General features: G+C 30.3%; 2 protein-coding genes across 2 annotated transcripts in view; both read left to right on the forward strand.

Moving 5' to 3' along the window:
* The first annotated feature begins 245 nt into the window (after window positions 1-245).
* The window catches only part of LOC130895914 (beta-1,3-galactosyltransferase 5-like), a 56,751-nt gene continuing 37,134 nt past the window's right edge, over window positions 246-19,862 (forward strand). The window contains exon 1 of the mRNA XM_057803539.1: window positions 246-410. The gene's annotated coding sequence lies outside the window, so the exon portion shown is untranslated. The remainder of the gene's footprint in view (window positions 411-19,862) is intronic.
* On the forward strand, window positions 5,460-7,282 carry LOC130895922 (uncharacterized). Its single transcript, XM_057803568.1, has 2 exons — window positions 5,460-5,492; window positions 5,636-7,282. The coding sequence occupies exons 1-2, from the start codon at window positions 5,465-5,467 to the stop codon at window positions 6,061-6,063; spliced, it is 456 nt and encodes a 151-aa protein (XP_057659551.1). The 5' UTR covers window positions 5,460-5,464; the 3' UTR covers window positions 6,064-7,282.

Genomic DNA, 19,862 nt, shown 5'->3' on the forward strand with positions numbered 1-19,862 from the left:
GTTTGATTCTTTCCATTTATCTTCATAAAACTTTATTTCCATTATGGTGTAAGCTTAGATCCAATAAATATACCATTTGTTAAAAATTCCATTTATTAAATCCATTTAATTCATTCACATATGATTCGGATTCTAATTTAATCTTGGGACACTCACTATTCTCATCTCTTAAATATGATACTTATGATAATATTACAAAATACAAATGAGAAAGTTACTGGCACATTTTTCTCCCATGGGATTTCGAAAAATTGAAAAATGACGTAGCAAATTAACCACATTCGTTTTTTATCGTCTGGTAAACCCATTATATTTACGTATTGGTGTGACGTGTGTTATCAGTTGTCGGCGATAGTATGGATGATGGATGTTTTACTATTGCCAACGTACGTAATTCACATAAACATTAGGTAAGTCGTATCTACTTACTTCTATTCCTTATCTTATCAATAAAATACCTTATAAATTTTATGACAGTTTCTTGGCGCGATTTTCAATTTTTTGATAGAGTTTAAAATGGTCTATAAGGAGTGTTGATTAATTAATATGTTAAAGCAAGCAAACAATAATTACATTCATGGCTTCTATTTTTTCTATTGATTCATGTGATCAATTTTGATATTTTTATAATGAAGATCGTACAAAAAATGTTGCATTTCGTAATTTTTATTTCACATTCATTTATGTACCTGTGTTGATTTCCTTCTGAGAATATTAATTTTTTTAGATTTCTCAGAACATCGAACATCGGTTCATTCTGGAAATTGTTATGTCCTTTGTAAATGTATAGAATATCTTATAATAATTAAGCATGGGTAATTAATGTATGACAATTAAATGATTAAAATCATCCCACTGCATCTCATTGAACATATTTAGTTAGACTGCGTATAGCCATTTCTAATTAAATGGTTAGATTCGAAGCTTATTTATTTTTCAAAAAATAATATGCATTTGCAAAATTGACTACGGAAAAGTAAGTTTTATTTATACATCCCGTATTTTCAATATCTATTTAATTCAAATTCCATTCAATTTTAGAATTTTTTTGGAATATTTGTGAGATTGAAAAGAAACTGAAAATTTGAATAATATTATTAACTAATCCATCAAGCCATGTGTTATAAGAATTTAGTCCCTGTTTTTAATGCCTGCAACTTTAATAGTAATAATATTATCAAATTTTGATCCTGCAAATATTTGTATGCCTACAATAATATTAATAACGAATTTTAGATAGCCAATAAATGTGAGTACCCATATGAGTGATTCTGTAGCATATGTCATACATTACTTATACAATCTATATCAAAGAATAACTGAAAATATATTTGATAAAAGAGATTATTGAGTCAATGGTTTATATAAGTTCAATATTGATTATAAGCTTTATTCCGTAAATATTTTTAGAAATAAGAATTACATAGGTAATATAAATAAAATATATGTTGAATGATATTAAAGATTACAAAAGAATAAAAAAGAACAGCCCATATCAAAGCTATGAGTGATAAAGAAAATATATGTTTTTAAGGAGACAAAAACTAAGAGGAAGAGGAAATACCGGAGAGATAAGCAAAGTAGTTAATAAGTTTGCAAATCATTACTATTATCAACATTATTTTATTCAATATTTTCACTTCTATCTATTTAAATAAGCTTCAATATACATTGATTATTGTGATAAAATTTTTAGTACGTCCTTTGTGTTTTAAGATATCAATTTGAAAATTTGAGAGTTTGTAGCCATCATTAGTCTTCACATTTTGAAATTATTTACAATCCTACAAGGTGTTCCAGAATGCTGTGCCATATCAAAGTTCCTTTTTTATAAATAAAACACCCTTTATAATATGGCATTTTTGGAATCAGCTTGACTTCCCCATTACAATAATATAGGATTGTGACGTGATCTACGAGGTATTTAGAAAGTTATAACCAATTTTCCATAAAAATTGTAACAAGTTCCATACCCTGTACAATGTCAGAGAAATCAAGAATATAGATCTCTTGCGGCAAAACAATTCGAATAAAATTCTGAAAAATTATTATTTATTGAATCTGATACAGGGGAATCAAAATACGAATACATTACTTTCTTGATTTTTTTCAAATGAATCACCCACTATTTTTATGTGAGTATCGAAAAGTACTACAACCATAATTTTTTTATCAGGCATCTATACATTAAATTATTAGTTCTTGATGTGTTTTGATTCTTTGAGCAAAACAATGATTATGTATAGTTCTTCTAATATCAATTTCAGAAGACAGTTATGCGATGAACAATCAATATTTCATAAATACGCACTGCACTCATACCAAATTAAGAAATGAAAAATAATGTTTACTCTCCATATAAAATTCGGTAAATATCTAACAAATCGTCAGTCCACGTGGACTTGATGAATGTGTGTCAAAACTCATCATCTTCACTATTTACCAATAAAAACATCGAATCGTAAACATAAATGCATTTCTATTGGCTAAAGCTGTCGGAAGGCGTATGTACACAATGTCTTTGAAATATTCCTGCCAGACAGTCTGCGGTAAGCAGTGGTGTCGGCTGGTGACAGTCATTTAATTCATAAATAAATAGAAATATGGCGTTCTTTAGACTATGAGCGAATGAAGACAATGAAATTGCACAGTGTAGTGGGAATGAAGATAGGTATGAATTTAATAATAAAGATTTAGATATACAAACACAACAAGTTATTTTAAATATATTCGAATGTTTGGAAAAGGAAAATATTCAGTAATCTGATAATGCAATAATAATAAGAATTGCTGAATCAACTAGAGTAAATAAATTTTCCATTTATCGAGTAGTCCTGAAAGGGAAATCTGTTGAAACTGAAATCAGTTGACAAAGCTAGTCATGATTTTATACGTAGGACAATTGATAACTTATATAAGGAGAACGGAGCTGCAACATTAGAAGTAATACAGCAAAAGGTAGCAAATTATCCAGAAAACAATTATACCAGTTTAGAAACATTGCGTCAAGTTTTGTCAGCATGTGGTTTAAAACATAAAAAACTGAATAAACGGATGGCAATAACCGAATCGTCAAGGATCGTTCGATGGCGACAAAATTCTTTGCGTCAGATAAAAGACTACCTAAGTTCTCATAGACACATCATTTATCTAGATAAAACATGGTTTGACAGTCACGTTGCAGTAAATTTCGGTTGAGTTTACAATAGTAAAAATTACTGTTTGAATGGACCATGTTCTAAAGGAAACCGCATTACAATTATTAATATCTGCTAAAAAATTAAAAACTGTGTAGCTGATTATCATGAAGATATGACAGCAGAATTATTTGAAGAGTGATTTAATGAACAGCTTTTACCTGTCAGCGATCGTAAAAAAGGCCCAACAAACAAAGAATTGATTACTGTCATTAGAGTTATTAAAGTTGGAGAAAATTTATTATATTGACAAGCTATACAGGGTCATACTCTTCTCAGACTTCCTCCTTACTATTGCATATTTAACGTAAAATCAGAAGTACAAAAATGTAATCAGTCTCCTACAATTAAGTGCATCTGTCTTAGTAACGGCGTATAATGCCGTCCAATTAATAATGATTCGATTACTTTTAAAGAAGAATTTCTTGCATAAGATATACGTATTTTTAAAAGTATTTATAAAAATAATAAATTTATAAAATGAGGTATCTACGCCTATGGTAGATCAAACAAATTTTTCAGCAAGGGTTTTTATAATCTGCAATTGATATTGGAAGAACTATACCTATCATTTAATAATTAATTGTGAGTTGGTTATGACTTATTTTTTCAAAAACTGATATTTGCAATGACATGACATGACAATTAGTATTTTTGGATTTAGTGGTTTGTTACATTTTTTGGTGTTTTGATGAGTTTGAACTATGTCAAAAATGATAATTTCACTAGTAATGAAATTATTGATATTATCTGGAAGTTGGGAGAATGCAATAAAAACGCCTTACTATCAGTAAGAGTTTACCATGAATGTTTTTTCTGAAAGGCGGCAACCTACAAAAGCAAGCTTAAAGATATTAATTGAGCGATTCAATTGCATGGGTTGATTATGGAAAGCATGAACGATTAAAATTTCTGTGACAGGAGAAAATGCAATTAATGTTTTGCTGGCAGTAACTGAAAACCCATACACAAGTGTAAGAAGTATTTCCAGCAAACAAACTGTTACGATGTGCCAAGAATCCTTGACAAAAACAAAATGCACCTTTACCACATTTACTTACATCAGGAATTAACTGATGATGGTTTTGAAAAAAGATTGGCATTTTGTAGGTGGGCTTTAAGAAAATCAACAGAGACTTTTTCTATGTTCTATTTGGAGATGAAGCCACGTTTAATAAAAATGGTTGAGATAATAGGTAAAATTTTCACAATTATTCATCAACTAATCCATATCACATAGTGACGCAGAGTCGAACTAGATTTTCGTTGAATGTCTGGGGAGGTATTGTTGTTGAATATGTAGTAGGGAACATTAATCTGCTGTGACGTATCTGGAATTTCTAGTAAATCAATTATCTCTTTTATTAGAAGAAGTTGCACTTACTACAGATGTGGTTTTTGCATGATGGTGCGTCTGCTTACGCTAATCAATTAATTAATGGTGAACTGAATGAACTATTTCCTGGAAGATGGATCAGAAAGAATGGTCCAGTGCAGTGACCACCAAGGTCACCAGATGTTGATAAAATGGATTCATTTTTCTGTGATCACATTAAGAATGAAGTTTAGAAAACACCTCCAAAAACAAGGGATGACATAATGGAAAGAATATGGAATTAATTTCGGAATGTTTCTATAGAAATGCTTCTTAATGTGATTAACTCTTTGAATTATCGATTTCAAGCGTGCATCATGCATATATTGTAGTGAATAGGATAGTTTTTTATTGTTTCGTTCCTCTATTTTATTTGTATCAGATTCAATTAATATTAACGAAATAAATAATTTTTGTAGAATTTTTACTACTATTCACCGCAACAGATCTTCATTCATGAATTTCTCTTACATTGTACAGGGTACACCGTAGAGCAAATCACAACAATTGTATCATTGTAATGGGGAAGTTGTCAAGCAATATGCGATAAAATAAGAAAATGTAACTTTGATATGGCACAGCGTTCTGTAACACTCTATAAGATTCTAACTAATTTTAATATGTGAAGACTAATGATGGCTATTATCCCTCAAATTTATATTACAAAATCACCCTGGATATATATATATATATATATATATATATATATATATATATCCCTTACGCTCCACGCTGTCACAATCGGTGGAAGTCTTATAGAAAGACTATATAAAGCTCTTAATTGCTTTTACTCTGTTGACGCCCATGCGACACATCTGTGCTGCACCCATTTTAACTGGTTAAAACGAAAAGTTTATGTTGTTTCTGTCTTGTGATTGAAGGTCTCTCCTCAATGTTAAGTCTTACAATGGCAAAAAATCGTAAGTATTGGTCCAAATGTTATTAAATGAAGCTTTGCATGCATAATTATTTAGAATACATTTAGAAAACATAGTACTAAATATTTTATAATAAAAACGCTAAAAATTCTCTGAGGTTAGGTTTTAATGTTGTTGTTTTACAGGAACTAAGCGAAATATCAACTTGGATGAGCTTTCTGCAGATCTAGATAAAATCTACGATCTGATTGACGAAATTGGATCCGATTTTGATGTCGACAGTGATGAGGATGACGATATTTTTGAATCTCCAACAATTGTTTCTGAAAACTCGGACGGAGAAGGATCCGAAGAAAGTAGCAACGATGAAAAGCAAGGTTCGTCGAAAGTCAGTAAAAAAACCTCTTCATCGGATTTAAAATGGATTAAAATGCAATTTGAAGGAAAAGACCTTTTAGAAAATATCACAAATGACAATGTAGCCGAAGTTTTGAGTCCTTGGGGTTACTTCAGCAAATATTTAAATAACGATTTTCTCGAAGTTGGAGCAGAACTGACATCTAGATATCATTTACAGCAAACTGACAGAGAGATAAAACCAAAAATTACTTAGAAGAGATCAAACAATTTTTTAGCATGCATACTATCATGGGGTGTTTTAAATTTCCGAATTCATCATACTGGAGTATTGAGTATCGGCTACGAATTATTACTGATGTAATGAATCGGGACAGATTCTTTAAACTTCGTACAAATTTTCATGTAGTAGATAACCTTGCGGTCTCCGAATATGTCAAAAAACTGAACCACCTGTGGAAAATTCAGTGTGTAAAGAATAAGCCAGGACCTGTTGGCCTTAAAAATTTTGTTCTAACAACTTCAGATGGTTTGATACTAGATTTTGAGATTTATCAAGATCCTTGACACCACTGGAAAACAAAGAGCTTGGTTTAGGGCCATCAGTCGTTTTGCGTTTAATTAAAACTTTGCCACAAGGAAGCACAGTTTTTTTTTGACAGATATTTTTTAACATTATCTTTGCTTTATAAATTATTGGAATTAAAAGTAGAAGGTAAAGGGACGACAATGTCTAACAGTATGAAAGGATGTGTCTTCAAAAAAGATTCAGAGATGAAAAGAGGACAGGCAGAGGAGTATGTCAGAAGTGACAAAAAAATATGTGCTTCAAAATGAAAAGATAATAAATCCGTTGTTATGGTTTCTATGGCCTTTGGAATAGCTCCTGAACAAAATGTGAGGCGGTGGGATAAAATACGAAGAACCATGTTAAAATATCCTGTCCGAATGTAGTTAAAATTTGTGACCAAATGACTGAATGTTACAGAACTTTTTTTTTTAACGAGAAAATGAATATTTAAAACAATTCTTCATTTATTTGATATATGCATAGTTAATAGCTGGATGGAATATAGACATGATTGTGTAACTAATAAATTCTAGTTCAAAGATATCATGGACTTTTTGAAATTCCTTCTAAGTTTAGGAGAGTTTTTAGTTTGTGGCACAAAAAAAAGGGGAAGAGAAAGAGACACTGATGTAGGAGAAGAAGATCCGAGGCCCAATTCTAAGAGATATGCTCCACTTCCTTGTGAAGACAAAATATTTAATGGCTTCAATCATTGGACAGTTCATGAGAACGAATAAAAAAAACCCCAACATGTGTCGTCTGGAAACTTGTCAAAGTCGGTCAAGAATAAAGTGTGATAAGTGTACTCGTAAGATAATTTGTTTTTAAACAAAGATCAAAATTGTTTTGTTAAATTTCACTGTAAATAATTATCTTACATAAAATATATTAGTTAAGTACAAAATGTGAGTTTAATCACAGTTGTGCTGATAGTATGTTGACTCCCATATTACACAATTGTGATAGTCCCTAAAATTCCCGACATTGTCATTTTAAAAATATGAAAAAAATTGATCTTACTAATTAGCTCATAAACCGCTAGTACTAATAATTCTTAACTGAATATATAAAAAATTCAGTTTCAGGAGGGAAAGGGATATATATATATATATATATATATATATATATATATATATATATATATATATATATATATATATAAGCGTTTGCGTAGTGGAATTATGGCTAAATTAAACACCAATGTGTACTAACTCTAACATATTTCAGAGCAAGTATTATGGTAAAGTACAATTTAAAAATATGTATAAAAGTATAACAATAATAAAAATTACTTACATTAGTTATTAAAGAATGTTTTAAATGTTTAAAAAACATTAGCTTCATCAATTTCAAAATTCACTATTCAAATTTAGGCTTGATAGATATATAAAACTTATTGATTCTGGTGGCTATAGAAATCGTTACCAATTTTCATTGGTTAAATTTCTATAAATTAGGTAAGGTAAAACATTGTGGCAATAAATTTCAATATCAGAATGCCCTGTACAATTGATTGTACTACTACGTTTTCGATTATAATACGAGGGTTATCTGAAAAGCTTCCGACCTCAACTTGATAACGTCAGCACCTATCAGTATAAGTCTGCCATGTGAGGTGGTTCAATGTTACAAGTTGTCATTGTTTAATAATGCATATGGTTGACTTGAGATTGATTGTCAAGTGCTACAAGTTGAAAACGAATAAAAGCTTTACATATACTTTTGATGTCATCGGGACTACTATGCAACAGAACGACGTCTAATAGATAGGCTGTTACGTTAAAAAAGGAGTTTTTGCGTTGAATTTCATACGGTGATTATAAATATTTTGAAGGCCAGTGAAACATTTTTGTTTTATTTGTGAAAATCATTAGCGTCACTAAACATAAAATCATTTTCATTTGCAACCTTCGTTTATGAAGAACAATTCAACGCCCTCTTACTCATTAACGACAAGGCTTATCACGTATCACATTACAGCAATCTTTCAGAATATTTTGGGAATATAATGTATTTATACTCTCTTGAAGCTTTATTAATAACACAACTTACGTTTCAATTCTATTTATTTTAGGAGACCTTTTTCTTAAAACGCGTTTGTTTTCACATCCGTTTTTCTTGATGACGAACGAAGAAGAAAAAGAAATATTTAGATGCGAATTTGTAGAAATGTGGAATTGTGCAGTTGTGCTTCTTGGTCCAAACTCTTTTTCTTAATATACCCGAAAACAACAATGATTGTTACCTTGATGTTGACGTTAAGTAGACTGTCCTTTTTAGGACTAAGTGTATGACCGGCTTTCTATTGAGAACTATGAATTTTTATCTCAAGGTCTTAGACCCAACTTTTATCCACAGTAAAAAACAGAAACAGATAATCTTCCTAATTCAAAAAAATTTTGGCGATTTGATAGTAGTGTTTCATCGAATCAATGTCCTAATCTTTTGTTGATTATCTGTTTGTATTTCAATATCTTCTGGATATATATCTTCTATTGTTTATTTCTTAAAAAAAACTCGAATCATAGTTTTGACCTTGATATGTTTGAAAAGACTGTAGATTGTCACAAGGCAAAAACTCAAATTGATGCAGAAGATACTTTTGAAAGAGGAGAAGTACGGCTACGTCACTAATCAAAGTCTTTTCCTTCTGTATCTCACAATGTTAAGTGGAAAATTAATCATATTCCATATTCCTGGAAATGGGAACTCGCTATATTATGTTGGATTCAATGGAAAAAACCAGAATTTTCCTGCAATTAGCGGTGTTTTTGCACATCAAATTCTAGCCTATTTCTCTTTTTATATAAGATGTCTCATAAATAATGTCCGTTTCCAATGTGCACTTTGTTTTCTTAAATAATCATATAAAAGGAAGTATTCTACGATTTCAACGCGACGTATTTCGTACGCTTAAAATTTGCCATGGATCTGAATAAATAGTAATCTGATGTTGCAAGGTCCCGACTAAATGCTGAATGGGGTAGTAGTTCAATACCATCAAGTTATATCAATGTCTTGTTATAAAAGAACCTGCTTTCTGTTAACTAAACCTTGATATTTCTCCAAATCTCATACATTCGCATCAGCTGACCACTTTACCCCTCGGCATTGATATCTCGACCGTCTGGAGTGATTTCGAAATACACTGTTTCTAAAACTTGCGTGGTGATTTAATAAACTCATATGTACGGTAAATCATAGTTTGCAAATTTTAAACAAATTATCTTTGCCAATTTATAGTTATTCGTTTGCGAGAACAAATGTTGCTGCATTAGAAAATTACTTCACTTGAAATCAACAATCAATTGTGCGTGCAGATCGTTGAATGAGCATCCGTATGATTGCCGATGCTGTAAACGTCGATAAAGAAACGGTTAGAAAAAGTTTATACGAGGAATTACACATGACAAAAGTCTGTGCGAAGTTGGTGCCAAAAAATTTGACTCTTGACCAAGTCAACTCAGATTTCCTTGAAAGGTTAGAAAAATATTTGCTTTGAAAGGGAATTGATTTGAGTCGATGGAAGTGGTAAAGCAAAAAAACGACAGAACTCCTAAAGGCACTCACCATCTCTGCTTCGATCAATGAAAAAAACGTATGGAAAGGTGTGTGGCGGGGAGGATGGGAGTATATTGAAGAGGAGCATTTAAATATAGAATAATTATCTTGTTACTTAATAGCCAGATTTCGTATTGTTAATAAAATTATATATGACAAATTTTTATTAATGCACTTTACTAATTAATGTACATAAAAATATTAGTTAAATAATTATACACATAAAGAAATGATACTATTTTTCATTATTCTATTTTTTAATGTCTTTTGTGCATAAAAGAATTTAACGCTAAAAAATTATTACTTTTAATGTTGATATATATTTATTATGGATAAGATATTAGAACAAAATTTTATATAGTTATTCAAAGTTCTACCCACCCTGACTGACTATGGGATGACCAACGTTGGTTACTCAGAGTTCAATCAGGATTGGATGATTATGGCATGGCCGAGGTAAGGTTATTTGGAGTTCAGCCAGGCTCGACTGACTATAGAATGACCGGGGTTAAGTTACCCAGACTTCAACCAGGCTTGGGCCATTATTGGTTTGCCACGGCCAGGTGTCTCAGCGTTGTCCCAAGCTAAGCCCCGTCGTTCAAGTCTGGGAGCTCCTACATGGGATAGCTTGAAGAGAACTATGAATGAAATTAAAGGAATCAATAGTCTGATGTCTGACACATGAAAAGTAACAGTATATTAGTAGTAACTTAAAAATGCTGCAATAACAGATACTGAATCAGAATAAGCTGAAGTTGTTCGTTAAACAAAGAAGCACAAGACGTAAAGTAGAATGATTTCAATAAAATGTTCAATGTAAATCTTCAAAATGATCCCAATTTTCACAAATACAAAAATATATGTTCATTTATAGGAAATGGATTAGTTAAAATTATTCATTTCTCTCCTCACAATATCTTGTATATCGTATAAAATTCGTGAATGAAAGCTGATTTGAAATTCACTAAAGAAACTTTTATATTACAACATAACATTATAAAACCTTGTTCGGTAAGCAAGTATAATTTGTTGATTGAATTAATTTATAAGTCTTCACCTCCTAATTATACATAGATTTATTTAATTTGGGGAAAGTTCATGTTTGTGTAATAGTTACAAAACATAATTGCTTTATAGTAGCATTTCAAAGGTATTCATCTAACTTATCCATTTCTGTTCAAAACACTGAGTTACATTAATTTGCACTATATTTTTAATTTTATTACATCGATAATAATAAGTATTTTTATCTAATTTTGAATTGAGAATCAAAGTAAATATATGAAAATTATAATTAAAAAAAACGAGTTGAAATATTTCAATTTTCAAAACAACATTCGACCCGTTTACAGATTTTGTTATATTTTTTAACTTATTTTCTTTAGACGTAAACTCCTTACAGTTCAATGCCGTTATAAAAACTTTGAAGGTACATGAAACTTTTGTTTTCAAAAGATATGCATAGATATCACCTACGTAATATTGAGATTAATTTTTTCAGATGAAAAGTAGAGTTCTGAAAGATTTTATAAATCTTTAATATCTTTTGAAAAGAATTCTATATAAATCTGATTTTTCTAAACTTTCCGGAATCTTTGAACGGCATAATATAAAAATTGCAACAGAAGAATATCTCACAATTTATTCAATATATATTAAAATCCAAGAGAGAACACATTCACACGGTGGTATAAACTAAAAAGGGAGAAATTATCATAAAACGAGTAATAATATTTAACTATTAAGAGACAAGAAAAACAAATTCGGGACAACAGAAAGAAAAACAAAAAGATTAATACCCTTTAAAGAGAAATATTAAATTTGAGAGAAATTAGAGTGTGGGAGAAATAGCAGCATACGAGAAAAATGTATACAAAACATAAACATGTGGATCAATGACCGGAACAATGAATGGAATGAGTTGAGACCGACTTGCAAACGTATGCAAAAATAAGACATCATAAAGCAGAAGAAAGAAAATTGATTTGACAGAGTAAATTGATCATCTGTATTTTTTTGAATTTTTTGTTCATAAATTACATATATTGATATAAGTACTTATAATACGAAATGTATTTATCCATATTTTTTAACAATTGTATCTAAGTTCCCTTTGGTCGAATATTTTTGAATCTGGATTACGAGTTCTCAGGACTCTGGACTGTTATATCACAGAATAGATACAAATACTAACGATCTTTAATAAAAAGTTCTACAAAGTTCGTTATTATTCGCATGGACGAGTTCACAATTGCCCAACTCGAATTTATAGATTGTAAAATTGAACCAATGCTAGTTGTCTAAAGAAATATTAAAATGAGAAAAATCTCAACTCTTGAATGATATTTATTCATTGAAACTATAATTTTAAAAGAGGATGTGGTTAATTTAATATTATTTTATGAATTTAGAGAAATGACAATATTTCGAAAAAGTTTAATAATATGTTATTATAAGGGTTAATAAATATATTGAAAAATAGTAGATGTCTTTGGTCTTTGTGGTCTGAAACATATACTTTTTGAAATGAGAAACCGTCTATATTATACAGAAGTTCACATTTTTTGATGCTTTTCGTATAACGCTTTTCTACGTGTATAACGAAAAGCAAATTTTTTTGCTATAAAAAACAGGGTGCTGCATTTAAAACAAGATGCTATGTTCACGCTTCTGCATACAAAGGAGAAAATAATTACAATTTTATCCAATACCGAAATATTGCATCATATTACACAATTCTGTTAGGTAAAATAATTTTTTTTTCAACGTACAGTAAGCTACAGAGCCTTTGCTTACTCGATTTAACATTTTATAAGGATGCAATGATAAACTGATTCTAAACAGTCGTTGTTCAGTGCCGTTCAACGTATTGGCAAAAAAACGCCTATATTCAATATTCAATTTGTAAACTAACAGTTGTGTTGCCCAATCAAAGTTCTTTATGAATCTCGTTAACCTCGTAACAGTTTTTATAAAAGCAGTTTTCAATTTCATTTGTGGTTTTTTATCATTGTGGACTCATCTGCATGAAATGGTTCGATTTGTCATAATATACAGTAATCACTAATGATAATTATATATAATTATTCCTGCGATTTGTATCAATGAATGATTTCACTGACCTTAAGTCTATAACCGGTTCCACAATCTATAACTCTTCACTTCTTCCCCCAAAACGAAACTCCCCATCCTCTTGACCCTCAAACAGTTCTGACCTTGACTTCTGGAACACTTCTAGATAGAGATTTCTTTTTGTTTTTCCTTTTTTATATGTTCCTATCGTTTTCTACCAATAACTAGAATATTTTTTATAACAATCAAGTATTGTCATAATTATTTTTAAATTTCCAGTTTTAAAATAAATTATTAGTCTTTTGGAATCACGGTCTTTTAAAATGGTTCACATATACAATCTTTGTTAATATTCTAAATGTTCATTCAAGATGTTTATGATAGAATGAATAATAAAACTTCATAATTAATTTCTAGTCCATGATATTCATATAAATCATATGTTAATTCTAATAACTATATTTCAAAAACCTTTCATTTATGTAACCCTTCCTTTTGAATAGACTCTTTCTAATTACTTCAATGAAATTATAATTTGATGCCTTTTTGTATAACAAATTATATCAAAACCTTGTTTTTAACGATAAGACAAGACCATTATGATACTTTTGATTTTAATGTTATATTTGACATTTGACTTTTCAAATTTTTTAATGAATTAAATAAATATATATATATATATATATATATATATATATATATATATATATATATATATATATATATGTATGTATGTATGTATTAACTTAAAAAATTCAATATTCAAAGTAACGTTGATAGAAATATTGATTAATTGAAATATTTCTAAGTACAAGGACTTTCCCAACATCTATCGGATTATTTCAATAAATATGATGTTAGTATGTCATAAAGGATGTAATACATTATCATTTCACTTCGCAATTCACACTTAGCGGGAGCATCAATAATGGCAGACATGTTTAAGTGGCCGTAGCACAACGCCGACTGACACCTGAATATCAACAATGGCGGAGTGTGTAGTGCGAGAGCTTCGCAGTCGCCTACAACGCGTGCCCGCGTAGCGTCTGCACGGAGCAATCGGAGGTTGAAAAAAATATTGGATGCCAAATCAGGGCTGTATGATGAATTGCCGATCAAGTCCAGTTCAAAATTTTGTTAAAAAAATGATTATTCTCAAAAAAATTTAACATTTTAAATTAGAACACATATCTAAAAACACACAACTTGTGTTTAATTTTTTTTTTCTATAAACAGTTTTATTATTATTATTATACAGAGTAGATAATTAATAATGAGTAAATCTATAGTTTGTATCCAGCTTCGAGATTGAGCTTTGTCTATGAGCATGCCTACACTTTGATAGTAGCAAAAAGAAAAATGTTTCAAATTGGAATAATTCAAGTCTAATGTGAAAATTGCCATTTGAATTTAGTTCACCAATTACCTATACGTTATTAATTGGATGTCGATTCACCAAACAGGTTACGCAAGACCAAAAAGCTAGTTCTTTCCATTTGTAATGGTGTATACAGGGTCAGGCAAAATGGGTGGAACACAGAATTTATGACTTAGATATAATTTTTATGAAAAATTGTATCGAATTAAATTTTTTTTAAATTATTACTATGTTATAGTGTTTGTAGATTTTTTGTTCATGTCACAGTTTTTGAGGTAAGACGTCATCATATTTCAAATTTTACTGATATCAATTTTTGAGGATCTCTGTCTTATGGACTACGGTATAAAAACATCACATTCAGCGAATTATACCCTGTCATATATTTCCTACCAGAACACGTAATTAATGAATGCCATTCTGTGGTATAGAAATCTGCCATATTATTACCAACAGAAAATAATTACAAAAAACTACTATTTGTTGAAGTAACATATATTACTCATGATGATCAGTGTATTAATAGAAAAAAACTGATTTAAATAAGCATGTAATTAATACATATCTTTTAAATATTGAAAAAACAACCACCACTAAACCTCTTCCCGTGGAAAAAACCACTTCGGCTGGAAATTTCAAATATCAATAATAAATAAACTATAGAGCAGATTGTGAGAAATAGCCCTTTGTTCCTATTCAAACTATTTTTACAATTTACAAACAAAATGATTGTATTCGTTTCCTTGTGCTCAATTTTTTCCGTAGCGAGAGTCCGTTTCCTGTCATCCATCCCCCCTACTCGTCTCTTTGTCTAGTTCAATTTAAGTTGTGCTAATTCTGCAGATTCGTATATCGTCTGTTAGCTCTCGGCCTCAATGAATAATTCGAATAATTTACCTATAGTATTCAGTAAGCTCAGCGGTTTGTAAGCCGTCCACACGTATTAGGGTCATCTTTATCCTTAGTAATAAGAACTTGCCTCACTACCTTCCACTGGTCGCTGAAAGTGCCTATTATCAAAAACGTGTTGTACAAGTCGGAGAGGATCTTTGTGCGTTTCTCAGGACTCCCCTCAGAACATTTTTGACATACTACCAAATGACTCCTATCGAAACAATCAGAAAATCTTTCTCCAGGTCTGTGCCATCCTCTATCACGACTATCTTAATATTTTGGGTATAAAAGCACTCTCTTCCTGTCATCGATATTCCACTGGGTACCATCTCAATCGGCGTGATCTATGATCTGCAGTAAATAGCGGTGCAATTGTAAGCCTTCTATTAGGGTTAATGCAGAAATCACGACGTTTTGCATTATCACAGAGCTCTCTACTAGTACACTTTCTATTTTTGAATATCTGGTTGTCGGAGAAAGTGCTCATAAATTTGACTTGTAGATCTTCTACCTTGACTACGTTTTCTGTGATGTGTCCTCAGCCACATAATGCATACTTATTCTCACGTCTATGAAAGTTCAAGCTCTTTATAATTGTTTAAATGACGCGGTCGATTCTTTTTTTTAAACTAAATTGTGAATGTTGACCTAGAGAATTAAACGAATGAATAACCAACAATGTAACAACTTTTATTAATACACTTGTTAAACTGAAAATAGTGCAAAATTATAAAAAACAACTACATGATATAATCTGCCTAAGATTTCTATAACTGAACGTTACTATTTGGATGAATGTTTTTTATAGAAAAAAATAATACCGAAATATAAGTTGTGGTTCCACTCAATTCTGTGTAATTACAAAAACCGAACAACATTTAACATTTCAACATTATAAGGATATGTACCTCTATTTCATTTTTTATCAAATCTATTTTCGAAATTTAGTTGTATAAAATAAAACTATTAATTTCTAATACCTTAGTTTTTTCCTAAAACTAATAGATTCAGAAAAAAATATATACAGCATGATTTTTATACTTTATTAAATACTAAACTATTGACAGTGGAAAACAGTTGAAGAATGTACTGAAACACCATTTTGCATGAACCACATATTTGAGTGGGTTATTCTTAAGTAGTTTGGGCATATTATTTTCCAAGATGAGAACAATATATAATATAATGAGAACAATGGATATTCTAGAAAAACTCATGTGAACAAATATGAGGCATAATTGACCATGTAATCCGTGTACATATTGAAACCAATTGGTGAAAATCTCGAAATAATCTCGTGGAAAGTGGTGATGGTATAATTGCTGTTCTTTTAAAACTCTGAATGGTATATGTGACTAATAGTGTTGATGTTGTCAGCATTTTTCCTAGTATGGGTCCCTTATATTTTTAACTGTCTTGAAATGACCAGTGTTGTGTAAACATTCAGTATCAAATATGGATTAGTGATACATACAAATACGAATGAAGACGTGTGGCTTCATGAAAATTACCATATGCCAGACCATACACAATATGGATATCGGTCATTTTATCATTTGTATACATGCTAAAAAATGAATAAATCAGACTTATAGTGGTAGTAGATACATTTTGAGTTTTTAACTATTTAAATTTGAGAAAAAATTGAAGAAGGTAGGCCGAGGAAATAGTGTAATAGAAAAACCCGTCATAATTTTATCCGATCAATTACCTTTCGAATTTTGACACATGACTTTAGAAACTCCTTGTATGTAATAGATGTAGATAGAGGAGCAGGTTCAACAAGGTCATCCAGAAAGGCGATACTTTTTCACTGATTACTAAAATACGCCTAGCAATTGAATCGAAATTATAAAACAGCTCGAAAATACCGACCAGATATCAGTATATTTAGTAGATAAAATTTATCAAATTAAACGAACGTTTGTTACTTTGCCAAATAAAATCATTGATACAGGCTTCGTGGTCAGAGCGAAAGCAAAACCCAATGGAAACAATTTTATAATAATTCAGTTTATAAATACATATTTTATCAAATCAATTTTGAGAAATTTCAATTTAAAAATAAAAGAAAGACGAAGTATATGAGATGATGAAACTTGAAGACACAAATGAATTACCATCAGTAGAAATGATAAAGGACAGAAGCTAATCGAAACTAATCAATTGGGTCTAAGAGGGGACTTAGAAACAAACTATCGAAATTTGCAGCGTCGGTACCCTTATCAATAGTCCTAAAAAAGCAATGTTATAAGATTCCGACTGCTTCATTCGCTTGACAGCACCCAGCTGTTATCTAAACGTATAGTTACTCAGTTGATAATACTGCTCTTCGACTTTACCTTGTCGTTTTTCGCCGACCCACTTCTCATCTTTAGAAGATTATATTTACTCCTAACATATGCCGTTCCTAAATAATGTAACCTAAGTCAAGTCAATAAAATCTGGATTAACTAACCAATTATTGACTCAAAACATACACAACATATATCAATCTCTTCATGTTACATAACTAAGACCTAAAATCTCTATCTAAAGTTATGACCTTGAAGTAACAAGAATAGCTTTGGTCGATCGCAAATCAACCACACAAGATTGACTGATGGCCACTTAATGACCTCCGGAAATTCGGCCGCGCTTAACAACCGTCCTTCTATGTGAAGCACATAATGATGGATTGACCAATCTACAAATGAGAACCGGAAAGTAATGTTTTCTAGAATTAAATTTAAATCAATACATTTTCAACAAGTCTCACTTTTTAATCAAGAATGTAAGTACCTTCGTTGTGATGTTGACATTTAGTTTGTATATTTTTAATGCCCCACGGATAAGAATCAATTGGCTTTTGAGTAAAATATTTCGAGAAGTCATTTTTGACATCATCTAAATTTCAAAAAAATTTGCCACTAAGAAAATTTTCATTTCAAATTGAATTCCGCGTATACTATTGGGATGTATTTGGATTTATTTGGAGAAATAACTGCCTTTTGTGATTTGGATTATCATATAGAACACATTTTTCGTCTTCAGTAATCAAGCGGACAAACGTTTCTGTATGATGCCGTTGAAACAATACGTTGCTTATGATGACGCTCTCTTCAGAAAATTATGAGGAATCCAATTTTTCAATGTGCTGCTAATGTTCTTGGATGTTTCAAGGTTACTTATGGGTATTTAACAGTTCCTCGATTGTCTGACATGGATTGGCTTCCACTTTTGGCTATAAAATATTGTTATCTAATGTTGTTGATCTCTCATCGATAGAGAAATTACTGAGTCTAATTTGAAGAACCATCTTTGGCATTCAAGAAAGTCAAATGCAGTTGGATGAATGTCGTAAATATTTTTGGTTGCAACTGTTGCGTTAATAGCATTGCGAAACTCACAAAGCACAAAATGCTGGAATGGTCCTATGGTATTTAATGGCCATTTCTCTTAAAAAAATACTAATATTCAATTATTTACAAGTAAACAAGTCAGAGTAACCTTAAAATATCTTTGACATGAATTTGAGATACACAATGAGCTGACAAATGATAATCAATTAACGACATGTGTAAAAACGACATTACTTTTCGGTTTCTGCAAAGAATTAGCAATACGTCAAAACTAGAAGGAGATCTAAGTTCCTAATTGAATTAATGAAATAAAAAACGCTGAGGTTATTTACTCCAGCTCTATTATTTTGAAATGGAAATAAGTTTTGGTATTATTTGATATTCGGATAAATTTTCGATCCAATTTTATTTTATTTGTTGTTTGAATTTTTGTTGAATATTAATATGAGTTTGTTTACCTATCTCAATTGTTTTGTCTTCCAATTCATTTTCTAATTTCATTATTAGGGTAGTAAATAAAACGTCATTTAAATATTCGTGCTGTAAGCGAGTATTTGTAAATTTTGTAGGAGGTAACTTAAGCTTTAGAAATGTAAGTCTTCATTTATTTGTTTGCCTTCCAGTAAGAAAATTCTTCAGTTTTTCATTTTCACATTTTTTCAAAGATTTTTTTGTAATTTTTCAGATTTTGTTCAGTTCTATTTCCGTATACTAAGTAAATGATAAGGATTATTTTATTAATTTTATCTTAATTCCTAGACCTTGTCATGTGTCTTCTTTGATAAATAATAATTTTAGTCATTATTAAAATATAATTTGTCATTGACTATTTATATAATTTTATCAATCAATCACCTACGACATGTATTTAAAAATAAAATCTGATTTAACCATTGAAATTAGATTCTGATTGAAATAAAATAAAAAGTTATCATACCTGCTCGCACTTTTTGGATTTTTTAATAACAAAATATTTTTATATAAGCACTTTTTATATTTTATCTCATCGATAAAAAATTATTTTCATAGTTTTATTTTGAATAGAATTTTATTTGCTTTGCATACACTTCCTATATTTCCACTGACTCATTCATCGGATTAGATCATGACATAGAACCGAAGTAATTCCTCAAACCTTGATTTAAAAGGTCCAATACCGAGAAATCTAATCGAAGAAACATCATACCATTGACAATAAAATGTGTATGAAACAAAACCATTTGATTAGCTGTGGATTA

The sequence above is a fragment of the Diorhabda carinulata genome, chromosome 1, assembly GCF_026250575.1.
Source record: "Diorhabda carinulata isolate Delta chromosome 1, icDioCari1.1, whole genome shotgun sequence".
Taxonomy (NCBI): domain Eukaryota; kingdom Metazoa; phylum Arthropoda; class Insecta; order Coleoptera; family Chrysomelidae; genus Diorhabda; species Diorhabda carinulata.

What these genes read in the sequence shown, in the direction of transcription:
- LOC130895922 (XM_057803568.1), top strand. Translation starts at nt 5,465, where the DNA reads ATGTTAAGTCTTACAATGGCAAAAAATC. An exon ending in TCTTACAATGGCAAAAAATC is followed by an intron (nt 5,493 to 5,635) that starts GTAAGTATTGGT and finishes GTTGTTTTACAG; the next exon opens with GAACTAAGCGAAATATCAAC.